The 20,848-nt window shown below is 29.2% G+C and overlaps 2 protein-coding genes across 2 annotated transcripts; both read left to right on the top strand.

Annotated features, from left to right (window-relative positions):
- Positions 1-1,359: 1,359 nt before the first annotated feature.
- On the top strand, positions 1,360-6,057 carry LOC108720291 (glutathione S-transferase 1). Its single transcript, XM_018444195.1, has 6 exons — positions 1,360-1,430; positions 2,016-2,164; positions 4,815-4,873; positions 5,152-5,293; positions 5,380-5,544; positions 5,886-6,057. Exons 2-6 carry the CDS (start codon positions 2,024-2,026, stop codon positions 6,030-6,032), a joined length of 654 nt encoding a protein of 217 aa, XP_018299697.1. The 5' UTR covers positions 1,360-1,430; positions 2,016-2,023; the 3' UTR covers positions 6,033-6,057.
- LOC108732191 (uncharacterized) lies at positions 1,360-20,726 on the top strand. Its single transcript, XM_018462870.1, has 11 exons — positions 1,360-1,430; positions 13,611-13,759; positions 14,092-14,150; positions 14,414-14,555; positions 14,906-15,070; positions 15,418-15,560; positions 18,880-19,048; positions 19,444-19,502; positions 19,700-19,841; positions 19,944-20,108; positions 20,460-20,726. Exons 2-11 carry the CDS (start codon positions 13,619-13,621, stop codon positions 20,604-20,606), a joined length of 1,332 nt encoding a protein of 443 aa, XP_018318372.1. The 5' UTR covers positions 1,360-1,430; positions 13,611-13,618; the 3' UTR covers positions 20,607-20,726.
- Positions 20,727-20,848: the final 122 nt, after the last annotated feature.

The raw sequence follows: 20,848 nt of genomic DNA, 5'->3' as shown, positions 1-20,848 counted from the left end.
AATAAAGAAACAGAGGAAAGGAAAAAAGGGGAAGAAAAGAGTTCGTCTCTGTTGTAACTTATTGTTAGAAAAGTTGATATCCTCCATCGCTAATTTCTCAAGAGAATCATATTTGGCTACTAAAACTACCGATTTTCTTTTTTACTTTTACTTTCGCCTACGTAGCTCTTGTTTCCAGTACTAACGATGATATCGAAATACACCGTTCTCGTTCTTTACATCCGCATGATGATACACGCAATTTATCAAATGTGCATTGATGTAGGAAGGAATGAAACCTTGAGAGTCATGACTATACAGATACTTGAACCAATACTTTCACTTACTGTCAAGTGGTTGTCTACTGTTGGCTTCTCCAGAAAATGAAATTTCGTATAAATAGACGATTGTGAAATTTATGTAACTTTTAGAAGAATCGAAATAAGTGTGTTTATATAATAGTATTCCGCTATTGTTTCGTAAACTTACTGCAGACTTTATAATACAGAAAATTCTTGTCGAACTATAATTATCTCTGTCTTCTAAAGGCTTTAAATAAGTAGTTAAGTTAATGTCCTTACAATTAAATGTTAAAAGTTTTAAAAGGAAAATTCCTCTTGTTATTAAAACTATTTTATTTATAATAAAATTATTATTTGCGAGAAATAAGATATCGTCCGTTAAGAACCTAATATTATATTACTCAAGGCGGGGGAGTAGACATGGAAGGAGATTATCATTTTTTTTCATTGCCGATACAAATCTTGCTGAATCAGTCGCCTGACAATGGCAGTGTTAGAATGTTAAAGTTGCCTCATAATGTGTAAAGAAGAGCATGATTTGCAAATTTTTTTATACGGCGACGAATCATCGATATGCTGGAAACTAATTGATGCCGGTTAACCAATAAAAGATTAATATTGTATATATATAAAAAATGCTGATTGAATCGCAAATTAAATTACAGCTTAATCAAGTTCACAAATACTTGAACTTGCAAGGCTTTAATAATGTATATCAGAATTTTCCCTAAGTAAGACCAATTTGTCAGCAGTATTCCTTTTTAAAAGCAATTTGATACAATTTTACAAATAGATATTTTATAAATATAATTATTATAGTATTTCAATACTAAAGCATTGAGAGAATAATGATTTTACGTAAATTAAATGTAACGATGATGTCACTGCTTGCGAGAGAATTTTTATCATTTATCGTTATTATATAAATTGAATATTTTGGGATCAAGAAAGTCGCGACAGAAGGTGGCAATGTTCTCGACTGCTAACAAGTATTGAGAACCCTTGACGCATAATCGATCTCACTCTTGCGTGCGTGCAATGCACAGGTTGTTCCGTGTTATACGAGCTTTATAAATACCTCAGACAAACAAGTTGGTTACACAGTCTGCCATAATCTCGCTACTCGTCTCCAGAGAATACAATCTGCAGGTTCGGTCTAATATGATTTTTCATCTCCATTTCTCTTCATCTGTCTCCTATTACAAATAATTCGTTAAAACTGTTAAAGTGATAAGACTAAAATTGTGAATATTTGTGATTTACGATGCGCAAGATCGACTTTGTAATATACATAGAATTCGGCGAGTGCTTGAATCGTTCCTCATTATGTGATAATTTATGAACGTGGAATCTTGCGGAATCATTTTCCACGTGTACTCAGTTAGTGTATAATTGAATGTGTAAAGCCATAATACACTTGTTCGTTATAACTTATAGCCTCTAATTGACAAGTTTTCTTTTAACTGATTGAATAACGCAAATTTATGTATCTCACATTTGAATTTGTTTGAGATAATGTTGCCTAATCAAATTGTGTCATCTAATATTTTGATTACCCTTCTTCATTTCCTTCTGTTTTTTTTAATCACGCACGGATAATTAGTTATTCCTTTTTAAATATAAAAAGCACGTATCATTGAAAGTAGTTTTGTGCTGCTCAAATACTCCCGAATGCCTGACGTGCGATCGATCACATTGGCCACTTCATTAATAGAGCGTCGCGCGTTTTCGCAGATTTCAAGATGCCCATCGATCTTTACTTAGTTGTCGGAAGTGCACCATGCCGGGCCGTGCGCTTAGCAGCGGCGGCCATAGGAGTGGATTTAAACCTGAAGAACGTGGACCTCAAGGCCGGCGAACACCTGAAACCTGAATTTATTAAGGTGACTTATAATTTTGTAAAAAATGAAGCATATATGGATATAAATGCAAATGAATCCTTAAATTAAATTATCTTTATATTGTTACGTCTTTATATTGTACGTCTAAGCCATGAGGATTTATTTACGTTTATTTTAAAAGAGAAAAGACTGAGATGAAGGAGATATGAAAGGATGCGGGTTAGACATTCTGCAGGTACAATATATATAGGAGCGTGTTGCGTGTCAAATATGGCTTTTATGATTTTGAATATAGACCAACATCCTGGAAAAAATGTTATAGTATCTCTTTTGTGAAGCAGTGCGATTGTCGATCTTATTTTCCAATCAAGGGATTTAATTCCAATAACCTGTGATTGAACCTCGTGCGATCTTTATAAGGCAAGGAATTAAGAGCAAGGATTTTAACTTAAATAGATAGAAATAGTGTTACTTAACGTCTAAGATTTAATAATGAAATTGTCAATTTACGTTAACATTGCCGAGTATATATGTTATAATTTTTGTGAATAATTAATAATCACAAAATTAATAAAAATTTTGTGAATAATTAAATAAAATAAATGTGTAAACATATAGTATGAGTGTATGGGAGCAGAGAAAGAATTAAATATAATGAATCTATTTCCTCAATTGTAGCCGAGATAAAAGGAGGAAAATATTGTATAAAAAAAATACTAGGGAAATTGAATAAGGAAAAGGAGATAGAAAGAGAAAAATAAAAATCTCGATATCATAGTCTTGTCTAGAAACAATAGATCAAACTTCATCGAGATTGAAATTGTCGGATATCGATCGTATAAGTGTCGAGGGATAGAGAGGTAATTAATTGAAGAAATTGAGATATTTGTGATTCTAGTGAATTGTATTGTCTAAAGTTATAATATTTAAGGAGAGAAGAAGAGACAGGAATTTTGCCCACAAATTTTACTTTCGAAGTTGTGGAATATGTGGAGAAGAGGGCGTGAAGTTGTTCAGGGAAGTAAACCAAAGAATATGATGATGGGGAAATAGAAGAGATAAAAGGAGGAGAATCGGAAAATATTCATTCAGTTAAAGTGGATGAAGAGGGTGAATCCTGTTCGAAGGTAGCATAGTCAAACGAGAAAACAAGAGGAGAAATCGTTCACTAGAAAGTTTACCAGAAAGAAGTCCTATATCACCTAGAGAATCCGGAGCTGTAGAGCAAAAGAAGAGGGCGCGATAACTAAATCTAAGCTATTCGTATTTTTTAGCTAGAGTTTTTTCCTGGAATTTGCGCACTCGCCTGTTTTGTCCATTCTAGACTTGTTTAACATTCGCTCTGAATTTATGGATTCTAACGAATCGGTGGAACTCAAATGTCCACTAAATAAGTTTAACTGATTTGTGGTTCGTTTCAGTTATTCCGTAATTCGAGATTAAATTTCTCTTGATATTCAAGAATATATCAGCAAATTTAATTTTTTTTCTTCTTCTATTGCCTCTATTTGGATTTCTAACTTTATATATTTTAAAGGTCACAGTACTTTCTTTATTGAAATTGAATTATAGCAGAAGTCTCCTCAAGGAAGCTCCCTTGATGCCATTAAATTTATTCATAAAAGGTATTAGAACACAATGTACTTAGTCCGCGCGCGTGTATGGAATTATGATTTCTTAATTCACGAAAAAATACCGACCTCTTAATGAAGCATAGTGTGGAGCGAAAGCTAGGATTGAAACCGGAACTCAACTATCAGACGACCATGCAACGTGTGAAGCCACGCGACGCCACTCAACGTCTCTATTGTCTTTCAGAACTGAGTACCCTAAATAGAGCTTTATACAGAACAATGGAAACCGTGCATTTATTGACAGGATTCTACAAAAATCGTAGATCCGCGTCAAGACTCCACATTTATTAGGAAGACAACATATTTGTCGCATATTTGGACAATATTTGCTTATTACCAATTTCCTGTTAAAATTTGAAATCTTATAGCACGCATTGGTGTCAAATTTTATTGCCACTGACCAAACGAATCTGACAAAAATCATGTTTTATCTGTTTCCTCTTGTCTAAATCTTATCATCTGAAAGATCTGTCACGTTTTTACAAGACGTAACAATAGCAAAGACGCAAAAATATATAGTATTTATAATTTTTTTTTTAAATAACTTACTTAAAAATTTATGATACTTTTCTTTAATTAATGTTTTTTAACAACTCTCCGAGAGTTTCAATTGCAAATTGCTTAAGCATTTTTTTTTAAATACATAGATAGTAATGTTTATGTTGCGCAATATTTATTGATGTTTTTAATATTCTTGATATTAAAAATATTAAAGGTGTAAAAACATTTTATGTAAATAACAAAATGTTTCATTACAAAAACTTTAAACGTTCTGTTTACGTATAACATGTTATTTTCATTTTTTGTATATAAATTTGCTTTCCAATAATAATCGATATGTTAATGCTAGAAATACATATACGGTTATGTACAATTGAAACATGTTATGTGCAAATTATTCAAACATGTTTTCTTTAAAAACTGTTCCTTTAAATGTAAAAAAAGGCAGATCCTTTCTGTTTTATAAGTTCTTATAATTAATTTATTGAATAAAAATATACTTCAAATTTCAAAATAATTTAAAATAATTGTTGCTTTATTATATATTTTGTTTATAGATGAATCCACAACATACAGTGCCTACACTGGATGACAATGGCCTACATATATGGGAAAGGTATTTATTTCTTAATTTTTTTACCTTAACATTTAGCGAATGTCGTAAATCTGACATTCATACATATAAAATAAGTATATTATCTCTATAATAATTAACGACTTCCTTTTTTTGATAGTTTAATTTACTTGGTATTAGATCATATATTTGCTTAAAGCTGATTTAGATTTACGAATTCTTTCAGATTTACAAAGTCGTATACAAATTCTTTAGTAAAATTAGCGTTAGTTAATTATTATTATAATATTTATTATTCGAGTGCTCGCATTGATTTGCAGCCGCGCGATTATGACTTACCTGGCCAATCAGTATGATAAGAACGATTCTCTTTATCCAAAAGATCCAAAGAAACGAGCCTTGGTTGATCAGAGACTATATTTCGACTTGGGAACTCTATACCAATCTTTTATCAATTATTATGTAAGTCATCCCTGGGTCGTATAATATTTCATAATATGTAATGGTTAACAGAATCGATGATTATATATAATAAACATTAATTACAGTATCCACTGGTAGTTACCGGCGTCACTCCGGAGCAAGCAAAATACGATAAAATGAACGATGCCTTGTCTTTCTTAAATAAATTCCTAGAAGGGGAAAATTATGTGGCGGGAAAAACTCTAACTCTCGCCGATCTTGCCTTAGTCGTCACCATTTCTAATTACCAGGTAGAAAATTAGTTTTGCACAAGTATACGTCACCGGTTCATTAAAACATGTAAATTGTGAACGTGGCAGAAAAAATATTTCTGCAGATTTAAACAAAAAAAAATTGTTTTTAAAAAGTAAAATATTAATAGTTTTATTATTATTTGTAATATTAATTTCAAGTAAATTTTTACACTTTTAAATTCATGTGTAACACTTCACTATATGATATAATGTGTACATATTTTAATTACAAATAAAATCGAAAACATAAATTTATCAAAGAAATAGTTTTGTAAATCATTATAACAAAAATAACAATCGAATTTGTAATTTAAATGTTAACATTTCTTTTCTTACAGCTTGTGGATCATGACTTGAGTAAATATAGCAACATTTTGAGATGGTTCGCCAAAATCCAAGCCGAAGCTCCTAAATACGGTGAAGTCGAAGGTGTCGGTATGAAGGCATTCAAAGATCTTGTCGAAAATATTAGAAAAAAGAAGTAATCTCATGGCATTGTTTTAACAGTTGTGTAATGCATTGGTACTTTCATATTTTTACAATAATTTGTCTTACAGTATTTTTACATATTATAGATTTTGATTTTAAATAAACAAATTATTATTGTTAAACAGATAAAAAGAGTACTAATTTAAAGCATGTTCTCTCTAAATTCTAATAAAAAAACTCTTAAAAATTAAAGAGAATAGAATAAAAAATCTGATAAACATTAAAATGTTGTTTATTATTGATAATAAATTTTAACGTATAAATAAATTAATGAACTTGAAACTATGGTATAAAGAAAACTGTAAAGAAAATATATTTAAAAAAATAAAGAATATGACGATAGTATTATTATTATTACTACGAATTTCTTTTTTGGAACACACATATTAATATAATAGAATATATCTAATAAGAAATTATTATGCACATAAGAACTGATTTTAATTCTACATAAATATATTCAATTGTAGATAATACAAAAGTTGTGCTATTTTACACGATATATTTCCAAATATAAGATTAGTTAATATTCCATTTGCAATTACCCCTTATAACATCCGAGGAAAGTTATAATTAAAATATTACAAGATAATACACGTTCTCCGTAAAATTTCATGGGTTTAAAGTTGAGAATTCTCACCTCTACTGGTCATTTAATAACAGGAAAACTTTAGCATAGTTTTCATGAACGGTCTGCCCTTAGAGAATCTTGACCTAGCTTGGGCATGGTTTTGTCGCGAACAAAAAGTTTTCACGACCAGGCCAAAATCTTTCTCTTTCCACTGGAAATGTAATTAACAAGTAAATTCCATCATATCGGCCGTCGCAAAGTTATGTCATATATGCAAAGCAAATTTAAAAACTACTAGATTAATTAATAATGTAATCAAAAATTTTATTCTAATAAAAATTCTTTCTTATTTAATCTATTAGGATTTATTTATTTATTATATATGAAAAGAATTTCATATTGTACATATAAAGAATATCACAAAATTTTTTTTTCGCGCATATGACGTGTACAATGTGATTCTTTATATCAGACAACTTTTTCGACCCCCGTATAAGTTCTTTCACTATTTCTTTATTTTAAAGATTTTATATTTATAACAACTGTATATGATATTTAAATATCATTTTGAATACTTTTTAATTCATATGTTTAAAGCAATGACTAAAAGGCTACAATTCCTAAAATGGAAAGTATCATATAATTCTTTAAATACAAATTATTTCTAAAAAAAAATTTATTAAAATTTCTGATATTAATAATTTTTCTAACAAAAGAGAATTTTTATTTCCATTTCGCACCTTTTATAACGATAATCTTCGAATATTCGATATTAACGAGTCTCTCGAACTGTGAACCGTCCGTTCTCATTATGTCCGTAATTTGCCACTAATAGTCGGTCTGCCTTAAATTTGATGTTCATTTGACTCTACTCTCTAAATAACGATAGCAATTACAGTATAAGAGTCTATACTTGCATCAATCGTATTTTGTCCGTGATTGTAGAAGTTACAAATACTATAAAAATAAAACTATGTAAAAATTTTAATATATAATACTCAAGCGCACTGCACAAAAAGATATTAAAGCTTATATTCATTAATGTCATATTAGGTTTCAAATTAATTTTAATACTTTTAAAATTATATATGTGTATTATATATAGCTTCTTTTTTTATTTTATTTAAACTGTATTTTATAGTTGTTTATAGCATAGTTTTCAATCCTCAAAAAAACGTAAGTAAAGCTATCCATCTATCTGCGTCTATCCATCATAAAAATCTAATAAAGGTCAAAGCTACAGGCTGACAGTAATATTTAAATACATGGCAGTAATATCGATTCGATGAAAAGTTATAGTCCAGGACTGTTCAGTCTTCGTGCAAACCTGGATCTGTGCATACATATGTTTTCGCGAAAAAACGAATACTTTACTTATTAATTTAGAATTAACAAAGAGATAATATTTGTGAACGGATTATAAACTACGTGAATAACATATACATTAATCGAGCAAATTGACCTATTTTAAAAATAAATAATGCCCGTGTTATATTATTTTCCTCTGAGTCCACCTTCCCGAGCTGTCATGCTCGTGGCAGAGGCAATAGGGCTCGAAATGGAATTGATAGTATTGAACACGATGGCTGGTGAGCATTTGACACCGGAATACGAGGAGGTATGAAAAATTAATAGTGTTTAAATACAATATTAAATAAAAATACTTCTGTTATTTTAGATAATTTCATAATTTGGACATAAAATATTATCGAAAAAAGCACTATAGTTTTTAATATTAGAAAGAGCATAATTTTATTTTTCAGTTAAATCCACAAAAGACAGTTCCTTTCCTAATGGACGATGATCTTAAATTATCAGAAAGGTCTGTAAAAGAGTCTTAATAAGTATCATGTAGCTTATCTTATATTAATATACATTATATATATACATTATTCTATTTTCATTAAGAAATGATATATTTTAGCCGAGCTATCATGGCTTATTTAGTCGATCAGTATGGCCAGGATGATACATTATATCCGCGCAATATAGAAGCACGTGCTTTAGTTAATCAACGATTATATTTCGATCTTGGTAATCTTTTTCCAGATATATTCAATTGTTACGTACGTGTATATTTCATTATTTCTAAATAAACCATATTGAGGCTACATGCATATGACCGATCATTGCACATTCTGTGATTGTAGTTGAAAGTCTTGAGAAAGGAAGTCGATACGTGTGATCCAGCACAATATGAAAAACTAATAGAGGATTTTCAAATCATGAACAATTTTCTTGAAGGACAAGCTTACGTGACTGGAGATAATTTAACGATCGCTGATCTTTCCTTAGTTGCGACAGTAACAACAGCGATGGTAATTTTAATAGTGTTATGTAATATTAATTGACTACAATTATTATTAGAACAAATTAAAATGACAAAATGCTACGTGTTAATTCTTTAGTGCAGCATTTCTTTTATGTAGATATTTTTAAGATTATTCTTGCTTTCCTATTAATAATTTTATATGGATTTAGTTGCTTTGTTGTCAATTGTTAGTTGTCACATATCTAAAACTTATTTTTGAGATATGCAAAACTAATCGATTGTTTGTTAGATTTTTGAGTTTGATTTGGGAGAATACAATAACATTTCTAACTGGTTGGAGAGAATACAAACATCTGTACCTGGATACGAAAAAGTTAATGGTGAACCTGTCGAGATGTTCAAGCAAATGGTTCAAGCTTCACAAGGCAATACAGAAGAAAGAGAAGGAGAAGGAGGAGAAGAAGCAGAAGAAGAAGAAGAAAAAGGAGAAGAAGATGGAGAAGAAGAAAATGAATAATATACACGTAATATATGTATAATTTTAATTCAAATCTTCAAGCTGAACACATTAAATATATAAAACGTTTACGTGTAATGCTATCAATTAAATTTTAATCAAGTAATTATGTAGAAAAAAGATTGTCTATTGTATAAGGTTTTTATCAAAACTCATATTTAAAACGATTGTACGTTGATTTTTAAACACTTTATAATATTATTTAAATTTCTGTATTTTTTGCATATATTTTATAAATATAAAAATAAGAATACAAACAAATAAAGAAGTACTGCAAGCATAACATATTATAAGATAAAAAAGTAAATTATTAATATAATAACAATAAGTCTTAGTGTTATATTAATTTTGAAAAATTACATCATTTGATTAGTTTCAAATTATATTATATGTAATTCCTATAATTTCTTATTATTTTCTAAATTTCTATTTCTTTTTGTTGGAAATTTAAAACATCGAAGATGAGTAATATGCCGATTGATGGTAATGCCACTACTAAAATTCTACATTATTCACATTCAACATATGTCATCTCATTTATGTCATATGTCGGATAATGATCTTCTGAAGATTACAAAACACACTATAGGAAACCTATTTTTATTTATAACATCTTGTATAATTAATTAATTATTTGTATATTTTATTCAACAAATTTTAACATAACAGAATTAATAGGAATTTATTTAATTCTTGGAATATAAAATACAACATTATTTAAATAATTATTACTCTTCAATTGATCTATGATAGAAACAGTTGCAACTCATAATGGTAATAAGAAACTATTATTTTATCATATGTGTACTTTATATAGAAAATTGAAGTAAAAATCCGTTTATTTTTATAAGTAATTAAATATATATTAAATTAATACATATATTAACGTACATAATTATATTGAATTGTATAATAATAATAATAGAATTGTGTAATTAAAGTATTATATTATACAGACACATAGCATGTAAGAGTGTCAAAAAAATAAACATAAAAAAAGCAATAAAAATAATTGTAAACATGGTCATATTATTTACTGGAATGTTGAATGAATATGACTACGCGTATGCGCATGTAAATGTACTACTTCCAATAAGGGTATTTTTAATTTTAACAATACATAATTATAATATTATTATAATAGCGATAAGACGTTGTTATCAAAGCTTTTAGTATTTTATCGTAAGTAGATAGTTGTATTTGTCATCTATAAGAATAATTTACATTCTATTGTATTGTGTATAAATATATATTATATATATATATATAATATGTCAAAATATTACATTATTATGTTTTATTATTATCTCCGACTTATAAAGTAATTACATAGAATGTTGTTAAAAGAGTAACTATAATAAAGTGTATTACGTAAAGGTCTGTGCTCGTGGAAAGTAAAATCGACATCATTTCTTACAGTTTTGATGTGATAAGTCCAAGGGTGCTAATTAAAATTACGTCATAACACAAAAAATTTATTTTAATGTCAGGGTATAGCGCGTTGTGTTACAATTATTCATGAGACAGCTCGCTACGCTATATGTATCGATAATACACAATATAATACATTATGTTTTGACATTTAAAATATAGAAGCTTACAAAATGTCATATTTAATATCAAAAGAATCGAACGCAACGGAAAGTTTTCTAGCGTTTGCACAAACATGTTCGAGGCTGAGTAGAGGAAATAATTAACTAACACCATTAGATTCTTTACCTCAAAAAGTATAAGAAATAATGCCGATTTTATTCTTCGCACAGTAGCAGGCCTTTTCATAACTTTCGTCTTTATTGTATTATTGTATTTTATACATTCTGAGTAAACTATTTTGTTTTTAAAAAAACACAATTATTATTAAAAACAAAATTTTGGTGTTTTAACTAACAATTATTCATTCTCCAAAAGTCATTAAACATAAAAATGTGTTAGTGCACAGTTTATAAGCATAAAAATTAAACTATTATAATATTGAAAAAATAAAGTTAATCGCCATATGCGAGCGAGCACATAGACATATATATATAAATGCATACATAGAATGTTTCAATGCTCCAGTCAATTACGGATTATTTGCAGTATTTTTCTTTAGCAAATATTAAGTTAAGAAGGATTTATCTTTTAATATATAAACCGAAGTATCTTAGTATTCAATCTTCAAATAAATATCATTTAGAATAAACAAAAAGTTTATTCAAAATTATATACAGAAACAGTGGAAAGGATGGAGTTTGCCTCTGTTGCAGCATATTATTAGAAACGCTAATATCTTCCATCGCTAATTTCCCAAGAGAATTATACTTGATGGCTACATAAAATTATTGACTTTCTTTTTTATCATTATTTTCGCCTACGTAGTTTTTGTTTCCGATGCTAACGGTGATATTGAAATATATCATTCTCATTCTTTGTATTCGCACAATATTTTTACACGCGAAACTTATAATCAAATGTGCATTGATGTAGGTGAAATCTTGAAGTTCAAGGCTAAACAGATGCGTGAACCAATGTTTTCATTTGCTATCAAGTGGTTTGTCTGCTGAGTTCTATGAAAGATGATATTTTACATATAAAGCAATTTACATTTATGTAATAAGATTTACAATTTTTAATTATAAAACTTACATAAGCTTTAAAAAAATAAAAATAAGTGTGTGTCTGTAGCATTGTATTCCGCTATTATGACGTTACTTATTGTAGACTTTGTAATATAAAAAATTCTTATCATCCAAAGAGCTGATATTGTAGCCAATGGTAATGGTAATGGTAATGGCAATGGTAATGAAACAAGATTGAACATTTTTTTCTGCTACTGATACGAATCTGAGCTAGTCATTCGTTTGATAACGGCAATATTAAACCTTTAACGTTTCCTCATGAGTGTAATGAATGCAATATGTAAAGAAAAGCATGACTTGTAAATTTTTATACGATAACAAATCATGGACATATCGAAATTAATTAATACCGATTATTAAAGAAAAAAACAAAAAATGCTGACTAAGAAATTGTTGACTAGGAAAAACATTAACTATAAATATTTCCTTTTTTAAAAATGTTAAAAGTTATATTATTTTACGATAGTTAAACTTATTATAGAAACTTATATTAGGAATGTAATGTAAATTTATTTATTTTATATTTCAGATAATATAAACCTACAAAACCTGTAGTTCATAAATTTCAATAACTTTTAACTGGTATTTACGGTAAGTTAGATAAGCGTAATGATAAGAGCGTCACGTCACTTGCAAGAGCAATTAAGTAATCAGTAAGGTCGATTCACACAAAGTAAAGTATTGTTTGTTCACCACCAGGTGCTCTCTTAATAATGTATAATAGACGTGTTTATTTATTGTAAGAGATTTCTTATTGTTTATTATGTAAATAGGACTATTATGTAGATTATTGTAGATGGATCATTTGAAACAATCTAAAAAATTGCTATGAAGCAGAAAATGCAACGCCCTCCACTACTAGCAAGCGTTGAGAACCCTCAACATACTTATTCATCGATCTCACTTTTACGTACATGCAAAACAGAGGTTGTTCCATGTTACGCGGGCTTTATAAATAGCTCGAATAAACAAGTTGACTAGACAGTCTGCCATAATCTCGCTACACGTCTTTAGAGAATATCTGCAGGTCCGTTACAACTTCTCACCTCCATTTCTTTCCACCTGTCATGAATAGTTCGCCAAAACTGCTAGAGTGATAAGACTACTTGAACAATTGCATATATTTGTGATCTACAGTGCGCGAAGTCGACTATGTAATTCAGCAAGTGCTTGAATCGTTTCTTATTATGTAAAAATTTATGAACATTCTTTATGAAACAAATTTTATTTACAAAATTTTTGATTTATTTTCCACGTCTGCCCAGTGCATAGTTGAATGTGTAACGCTACAGCCCATCGGTTCGCCGTAATAACTTCCAGCCTATAATTGACAAGTTTGCTTTCGACTAATTAATAACGCAAATTTATGTGCCTCGAGTTAGATTTGTATGAGATAATATCGACAGATTGTATCTGATATTATAGTTATTCTTTTTCATTTTTTCTGTTTTTCAATCACGTTTAGATAATCAGTTGCTCTTTTAAACACGAAAAACTCCAACGTATCGTCGAAAACAGTTTCGTGTCGCTCGAATACTTTCGACACACTAGAGATCACAGTGGCCACTTTATTAATAGTGTTGCGTATTTCCGCAGATTTCAAGATGCCTATCGATCTTTACCAACTTACTGGAAGTCCGCCATGTCGGGCTGTACTCTTGACGGCGGCGGCCTTAGAAGTGGATTTAAATCTAAAAAAGGTGGATCTCAGTATCGGCGAACACCTAAAACCTGAATTTATTAAGGTAATTCGTAATAAAACTCCTTACAAAATAAAGCATTTATAAATATAAATATAAATGAATCTTTTAAATTAAATTACCTGAGATTGTTATATCCAAAGGATTTATTTGAGTTTTTTTGAAAGAGAAAGGAACAATGCCGGAATAAAAATACAGTAATTTATAATTGAACCTGAAAGTTCTTCAAATTTGTTTTTCTTAAACTTTCTCTAAATATAAAACAGCAGAGCTGTTGTGTTTCTAGGTTTTTATAATTTACTTATCGAATAAAAATGTATTTCAAATTTCAAGATAGTTTAAAATAATTGTTATTTTATACGTGTTGCTTTTAATAGATGAACCCACAACATACAGTACCTACATTGGACGACAATGGCCTTTATTTGGGTGAAAGGTATTTTTCTGCTAAACTTTTTATTTTAACATTTAACAAATGTCTGATTTTTGTGCATAAAATAAATATATATTTTTTATAATTATATACAACTTTGTTATAATTTTTTAAGTTTAATTTACTTGATATGAAATCCAATATTTGAGCAAAACGAGTTAATTTCAAATTTCTATATATTAAACAAATATTTCCTTTACACATTATTTAATAACATTATATATTATTATGATATTAATTAATTAAGAGTTTACATCAATTCGCAGTCGTGCGATTATGATCTATTTAGCCAATCAATATGGCAAAAAAGATTCTCTCTATCCAAAAGATCCAAAAAAACGAGCTTTAGTTGATCAGAGACTATTCTTCGACTTAGGAACGCTGTACAAATCATTCTCCGATCATTATGTAAGTTATCTTTAAATCGTATAATGTTTGATATATAATTAATAAAATTAATGATCATATACACACACAGACACAACGCACGCACGCACGCACGCACGCACGCACGCACGCGCGCGCGCGCGCACACACACACACACACACACACACACACACACACACAGTCAAAGTAAAAAGTATTCGTACAAGGAAATTTGATATAAAAAATCTTATTTAATCAACGTACTTAGATTTCTTTGAAACTATGTGAGATATCGAAATCCTATTTTTATGAGGTTGTATAAAGAGGAACATATTTTGATAAAATACACATATATATATATATACATATAGTATATATACATTAATTGCAGTATCCGATAATGCTCGCTGGAGCCACTCCGCAGCAAGCAACATATGATAAAATGAACGAAGCCTTGACTTTCTTGGATAAATTCCTAGAAGGAGAAAATTATGTGGCGGGAAAAACTCTAACTCTCGCTGATCTTGCATTGGTCGTCACTGTTTCCAATTTTAAGGTAGGAAACTAGTTTTACGTAAACACACATCACTGATTCGTTAAAACATTCATTAAGTCAGTAAATTAGTGTGCGAGAAAAAAGTATTTCTATAGATTTAGACATAATAAAGAATTATTTCTTATTAAAAAATCAAATTTTATTAGTTTGATTGTTATTTGTAATATTCATTTAAGTAAATCGTTACGCTTTTTAGATTTGTAACACTTTGCTGTACAACATGCGTATATATAACAATTATTTGATAAACAAAATCAAAACTATAAATTTATTGAAGATATAACTTCGCAAATTATTATAATGAAAATAATATCGAATTAACAATTTAAATATTTCTCTTCTTGCAGCTTATGGACTATGACTTGAGTAAATATAGCAACATTCTAAGATGGTATGCTAAAATCAAAGCCGAAGCTCCTAAATACAATGAAATCGAAAGTGTGGGTATGAAAGCGTTCGCAGATTTCGTCGAACCCTTTAAAAAAAAATTGTAATTTCGTAGCATTTATTTAACAGTTGTATAACTCACTATAGCGCATCAGTGCTTTAATATTTTTACAATAATTTCCAATATTTTTATATATTAGATTTTAATTTTTTATAAATAAATTATCATTGTTAATTAGATTAATGGAGCTAATTTAAGGACATTAATATAATATGCAATTACAACAAAAAGAATTAAAAAATAAAGATACAGAATTATATATATGTATATAATTATACAATTATTAATATAATAGAAAAATATGCGTCTAAAGTTGTTTTCAATTGTAAATATTCAATATTAAAGGGCACAAAAGTACTTTACACGATACATTTCCAAATATAAGATTAGATGAGAGGTACCGAACCATTTGATTATTTCTTATTATATTTTCCATTTATATTGATTTATACGTAAATTAACATTGAAAATTGTAGCTTCATGTTTCAGATATTACTATTATTACATGTTTAACTTTTTACCAATAACAAATTAATTTGTTATAAGTCTTTTCGTAACATACCGCAAAAGGTACGATTTAAACACCTGGATTAAATCGTAATGTTGAATAAACTAATCATAGTTTAATCAAGGTCGCCTTAATTTCGCTTTCGCAACATTGCTCCGGATATATTAATAGCAATTTCCGAGTACTTCGTTTTTGTTGCATGCTCACAATGCTATGCACAACACATCGAATGCACATCAGTGTTGGGAAGGCGAAATCTTGCGCAACACATCGAATGCGCAAATCAGTGTGGGAAGGCGAAACCTTGAGATTCAAAGCCACGCAAACTCTCAGACTAATGCTTTCATTTGCTACCAAATGGTTATGTATCGTCGGCTTCTCCAAAAGATAGTATTCTGTATAAATACACCGTGAAATTTATGTAGTTTTTAGAAGAATGGAAATAAATGTGTTTGTAGCATTATATTTCAAGAAACTTATTGCAGTAAAATTCATGTCTAACTGTAATTATCTCGATTTTCTGAAGGATTTAATAAACTATGAAGTTAATGTTCTTAAATGTAAATGTTAAAAGATTTATAAAGAATTCCTTACTACACTATTTATTTATAATAAAATTATTATTCGTAAAAAATATCATTTGTTAAAAAGTTAATATCAAATAACGTTGATCTTGTCCCACATCTACCACCACAACTATATTATTTATAATAGATATAAATAAAAAATGTGATATTATTTATAATTCATATATGTATGTAATTATATAATTACTCATGATTATTTGTTTGCGTTGCCAATACTTTGATCAGTTACCTAACAATGGCAATGCTTTAAAAAGTTTAGAGTTTCGTGATGTGCAAAGAAGAGTATGATTTGCAAATTTGTATATGATGACGAATCATGCTGGAACTGATTAACGCCAATTAACACTTGCAATATATGTTACATCATCTACCTAACAAACTGCGGCTATGATATACTGAGCCATATATTTTGTACCATAAGCACATACCATCTAATTACGCTGTTCACATTGTGCCGTTTAATTATATATACAAGGTTTTTACATTTTTTGCCTATAATGCGTGCTCTTAGAGACGAGACATTATCGTGCCTCCTAATAACAATTGCAGTATGTAATAAAAATAATGACGATGATATATGTATATCAATAAGACTGATTCTTACGCGACTAAGTTCTTACGCGACGATTCTGTGCCGCAAATTGTTAATCGATAAAAAACTAATATATCAAAAATATTGACAAGATCGAATTGCAAAATAAACTGTACGTAATCAAGTTAACGAGTATTTAAACTTTCGAGGCTTATCAGAACTTTCTCCAAGTAAGATCAAGTTATTATTAATGCTTTTTCTAAGTTTGCGCAATTTTATGAATAGATGTAATTATTGCAAACGTAATTATTCGCATTTCGGTGTTGAAATAATGAATTTATGACAATAAATTAAGCGTAATGATAATATGGAAAGCAGAAGCAACTAGGTGATCGTAAAAGTCGATTCGCGCAATATAAAGTAGGGTAGACCGAGGCGAATCAGATTAATTTTTATTGATTAGTAAAAAAAAGTAATCAAAAACAAATTTTATTGATATTAAGTTTTATTATAAATTCTTAATTTTTACAACATTTAGGTGATATACTCACATAAATGGTCTTGTTTCTAATCTTATTATTATTAATTTTTACAACTTCATAATAAAGTAAGACATAAACATGATATTTCTTATTGCAAAAGAAATAAAAAAAAGGGAGTTATCTTCATCCTGAAATTGAAAGGCGAAACAAATTACCAATTAATTAGACTGATTTAGCAAATTATACATCATAAAAATCATTATAATTTGCATAAGTCTCGATCTTTTCGTTACAAAGTAATAAAAATTATGATTTCTTTAAATCGTGATTATATGTAACAAAACAATTCTTTATGCACTCACTATATCTACGCTTATATCGCCGACTGACATTGAATCACACACAATATCGAATTATTATTTATTATTTTCTGATGCAAGTGGAAGCGCGCAGAAGTAACTCGCATAATAAAATAGCTTGTTTGAAACAAATAAGACTACTAGTAAGTATTGGGAGAATTCTCAATGATAATTGATCTCACTCTTGCATTTGTGCAATACAGAGCCTATTTCTTGTTACACAGGCTCTGCGAACTATTTATATAGCTCCGACAAACAAGTTGATTAGACAGTCTGTCATAATCTCGCTACGCATCTCCAGAGAGTACAATCTGCAGGTTTGGTTCGATGTGATTTTTCATTTCCATTTCTCTTCACCTGTCATAAATAATTCATCAAAATCGCTGTTTCGAAGTGATACTACTATACTTGAACGATTTCGAATATTTGTGATTCACAGTGTATGATGTTGACTTTTATAATTTCTGGAAATCGACGAATGTATGAGTAGTACCTCATTACACGCGATGATTTATGAACATAGAAATTTACTGAATAATTTTCCATGTCTGCCCAGTGCATAATTGAATTTGTGAAGCCACGGTCCACTGGTTCATTATAACTTATGGCCTATAATTGACAAGTTTTCTTTTGACTAATTAATAGCGCAAATTATGTGTGCGGTAAATTAGACAACTCGCCGGCTCGCGTAAAGGAGGCACGGCAATGTCGGTGCGCTTGGCTTAACGCCGAGACACTACCGTGTTTCCAGATTTATTTGAGACAATGCCAGATTGTGTATGATATTTTGGTTACTCTTCTTCGTTTCTTTCTGTTTTTCGGTTATACTCGTATAATTAGTTACTCTTTTAAACACAAGAATATGGAGAGTATCGCTGCCATTTCATTAATAGCATATCGTGCGTCTCCGCAGATTCCAAGATGCCCATCGATCTTTACCAACTTACCGGAAGTCCGCCATGTCGGGCCGTTCTCTTGCCTGCGCCAGCCGTAGGAGTGGATTTAAATGTGAAGAACGTGGATCTCTCTGCCGGCGAACATCTAAAACCCGAATTTATTAAGGTGACTTATATAACAAAATTTTTTTAAATGAAGCATTTAAGAACATAAATACAAGTGAATACTTAAATTAAATTATTTTTATGTTGTTACTCTCTAAATTTTTTAGAATGGAATCTCACTCTAAAGAGTGAAAATTGAGCCGCACTTTTTAAAGCGTGCCTCAATTTTCAATCTTTAAGAATGAGATTTCACTCTATAAAAGTGGTAGAACATGCATACTCCGAGAATTTATTTACATTTATTCAAAAAAAGAAAGGATTAAGGAGGAGATATGGAAGGATGTACGAGTTAGATAGTCTCTATAGATTCACGTACAGAGGCGAACGTATTCTAATCATTATTTTGTTATATATTTTTATATACTTTTATAATATATATATATATTTATATAATAGATGAACCCACAACATACAGTACCTACATTGGACGACGATGGCTTATATTTATGTGAAAGGTGTTTATCTTTTAATCTTTTTACATTAAAATTTAACGAATGTCCCAAGTCTAATCTTTACACATATAAAATAAATATTTTTTTTAACTCTCTAACTGTCGACTTTGTAATTTATTTTTCTTCAAATTCTTTGGTAAAATCAATATCAGTTATTTATTATTGTAATAAATTATTTACGCGCTTGCATCGCTTTGTAGCCGCGCAATTATGACCTATCTGGTCAATCAATATGGCAAGAACGATTCTCTGTATCCAAATGATCCGAAAAAACGAGCCATGGTGGATCAAAGACTATACTTCGACATGGGAACTCTATATAGATCGTTCGCTAATTACTACGTAAGTTATTCTTGGAACGTATAATACTTCATAAATCATTTAATACCTATGATTGATAGAAATGATATATGTATATAATGTATGTACATACATTAATCGCAGTATCCGATAATATTCACCGGCGTCACTCCGGCGCAAGCAAAATATGATAAACTGCACGAAGCCTTGTCTTTCTTGAATAAATTCCTGGAAGGGGAAAATTATGTAGCGGGAAAAACTCTAACTCTTGCTGATATTACCTTGGTCGTCACCGTTTCTAATTTTCCGGTAGGGAACTATATAATTATATGCAAACACACACCACTGATTCATAAAACTTTTATTAAATCGATAAAATAGCGTAGGAAAAAAACATTTCTATTATAGATTTAAACATAATAAAGCATTATCTCTTGTTTATAAATTAAATATTAGTTTTATCATTTGTAATTCATTAATAATATTACTTTTTTAATATTAAATTTAAGTAAATCTTTATTGTAAATTCGTAACACTTTGCTATATAACAAGTGCGTATTTTGATTTAATAAACAAAATCAAAAACATTATTAAAGACATAACTTCGCAAGAAAGTTATTGTAACATCAAATTAGCAATTTAATATTTGTCTTTTTGCAGCTTATGGACTATGACTTGAGTAAATATAGCAACATTCTGAGATGGTTTATTAAGATCCAAGCCGAAATTCCTAATTACAGTGAACTCGAAAGCATTGGTATGAAGACATTCGCAGACTTCGTCGAACACTATAAAAAAAAGACGTAATTTCGTCGCAGATTGAACAGCTGTACAATGCATTAATACTGTATTATTTTTACAGTATTTTGCCTTCTAGAATTATTACGTATTATAGACTTCGACTTTGTACAAATAAATCATGATTGTTAAACAAATTAAAAGAGTGCTAATTTTGAGATATATACAGTATTAATGAGAATTAAAAATTAAAGATAATATAATTAAAAATCTAAATCTTAACAGAAAACATTAAATTGTTACTCGGTTAT

The sequence above is a fragment of the Mycetomoellerius zeteki genome, unplaced genomic scaffold (assembly GCF_001594055.1).
Source record: "Mycetomoellerius zeteki isolate Tzet28-1 unplaced genomic scaffold, Tzet1.0 scaffold149, whole genome shotgun sequence".
NCBI classification, from domain to species: domain Eukaryota; kingdom Metazoa; phylum Arthropoda; class Insecta; order Hymenoptera; family Formicidae; genus Mycetomoellerius; species Mycetomoellerius zeteki.
Note: the sequence above shows the minus strand (reverse complement) of the source record. Positions and strands in the feature narration are given on the sequence as shown.

Bases quoted from the DNA above. Each gene is read 5' to 3' on its own strand.
- LOC108720291 (XM_018444195.1), top strand. From the start codon at position 2,024: ATGCCCATCGATCTTTACTTAGTTGTCGGAAGTGCACCATGCCGGGCC. The intron at 2,165-4,814 runs GTGACTTATAAT...TTTTGTTTATAG, and splicing joins TGAAACCTGAATTTATTAAG to ATGAATCCACAACATACAGT. The intron at 5,545-5,885 runs GTAGAAAATTAG...CTTTTCTTACAG, and splicing joins TCACCATTTCTAATTACCAG to CTTGTGGATCATGACTTGAG.
- LOC108732191 (XM_018462870.1), top strand. From the start codon at position 13,619: ATGCCTATCGATCTTTACCAACTTACTGGAAGTCCGCCATGTCGGGCT. The intron at 15,561-18,879 runs GTAATTTCGTAG...TTTCATTAATAG, and splicing joins GAACCCTTTAAAAAAAAATT to CATATCGTGCGTCTCCGCAG. The intron at 19,842-19,943 runs GTAAGTTATTCT...CATTAATCGCAG, and splicing joins GATCGTTCGCTAATTACTAC to TATCCGATAATATTCACCGG.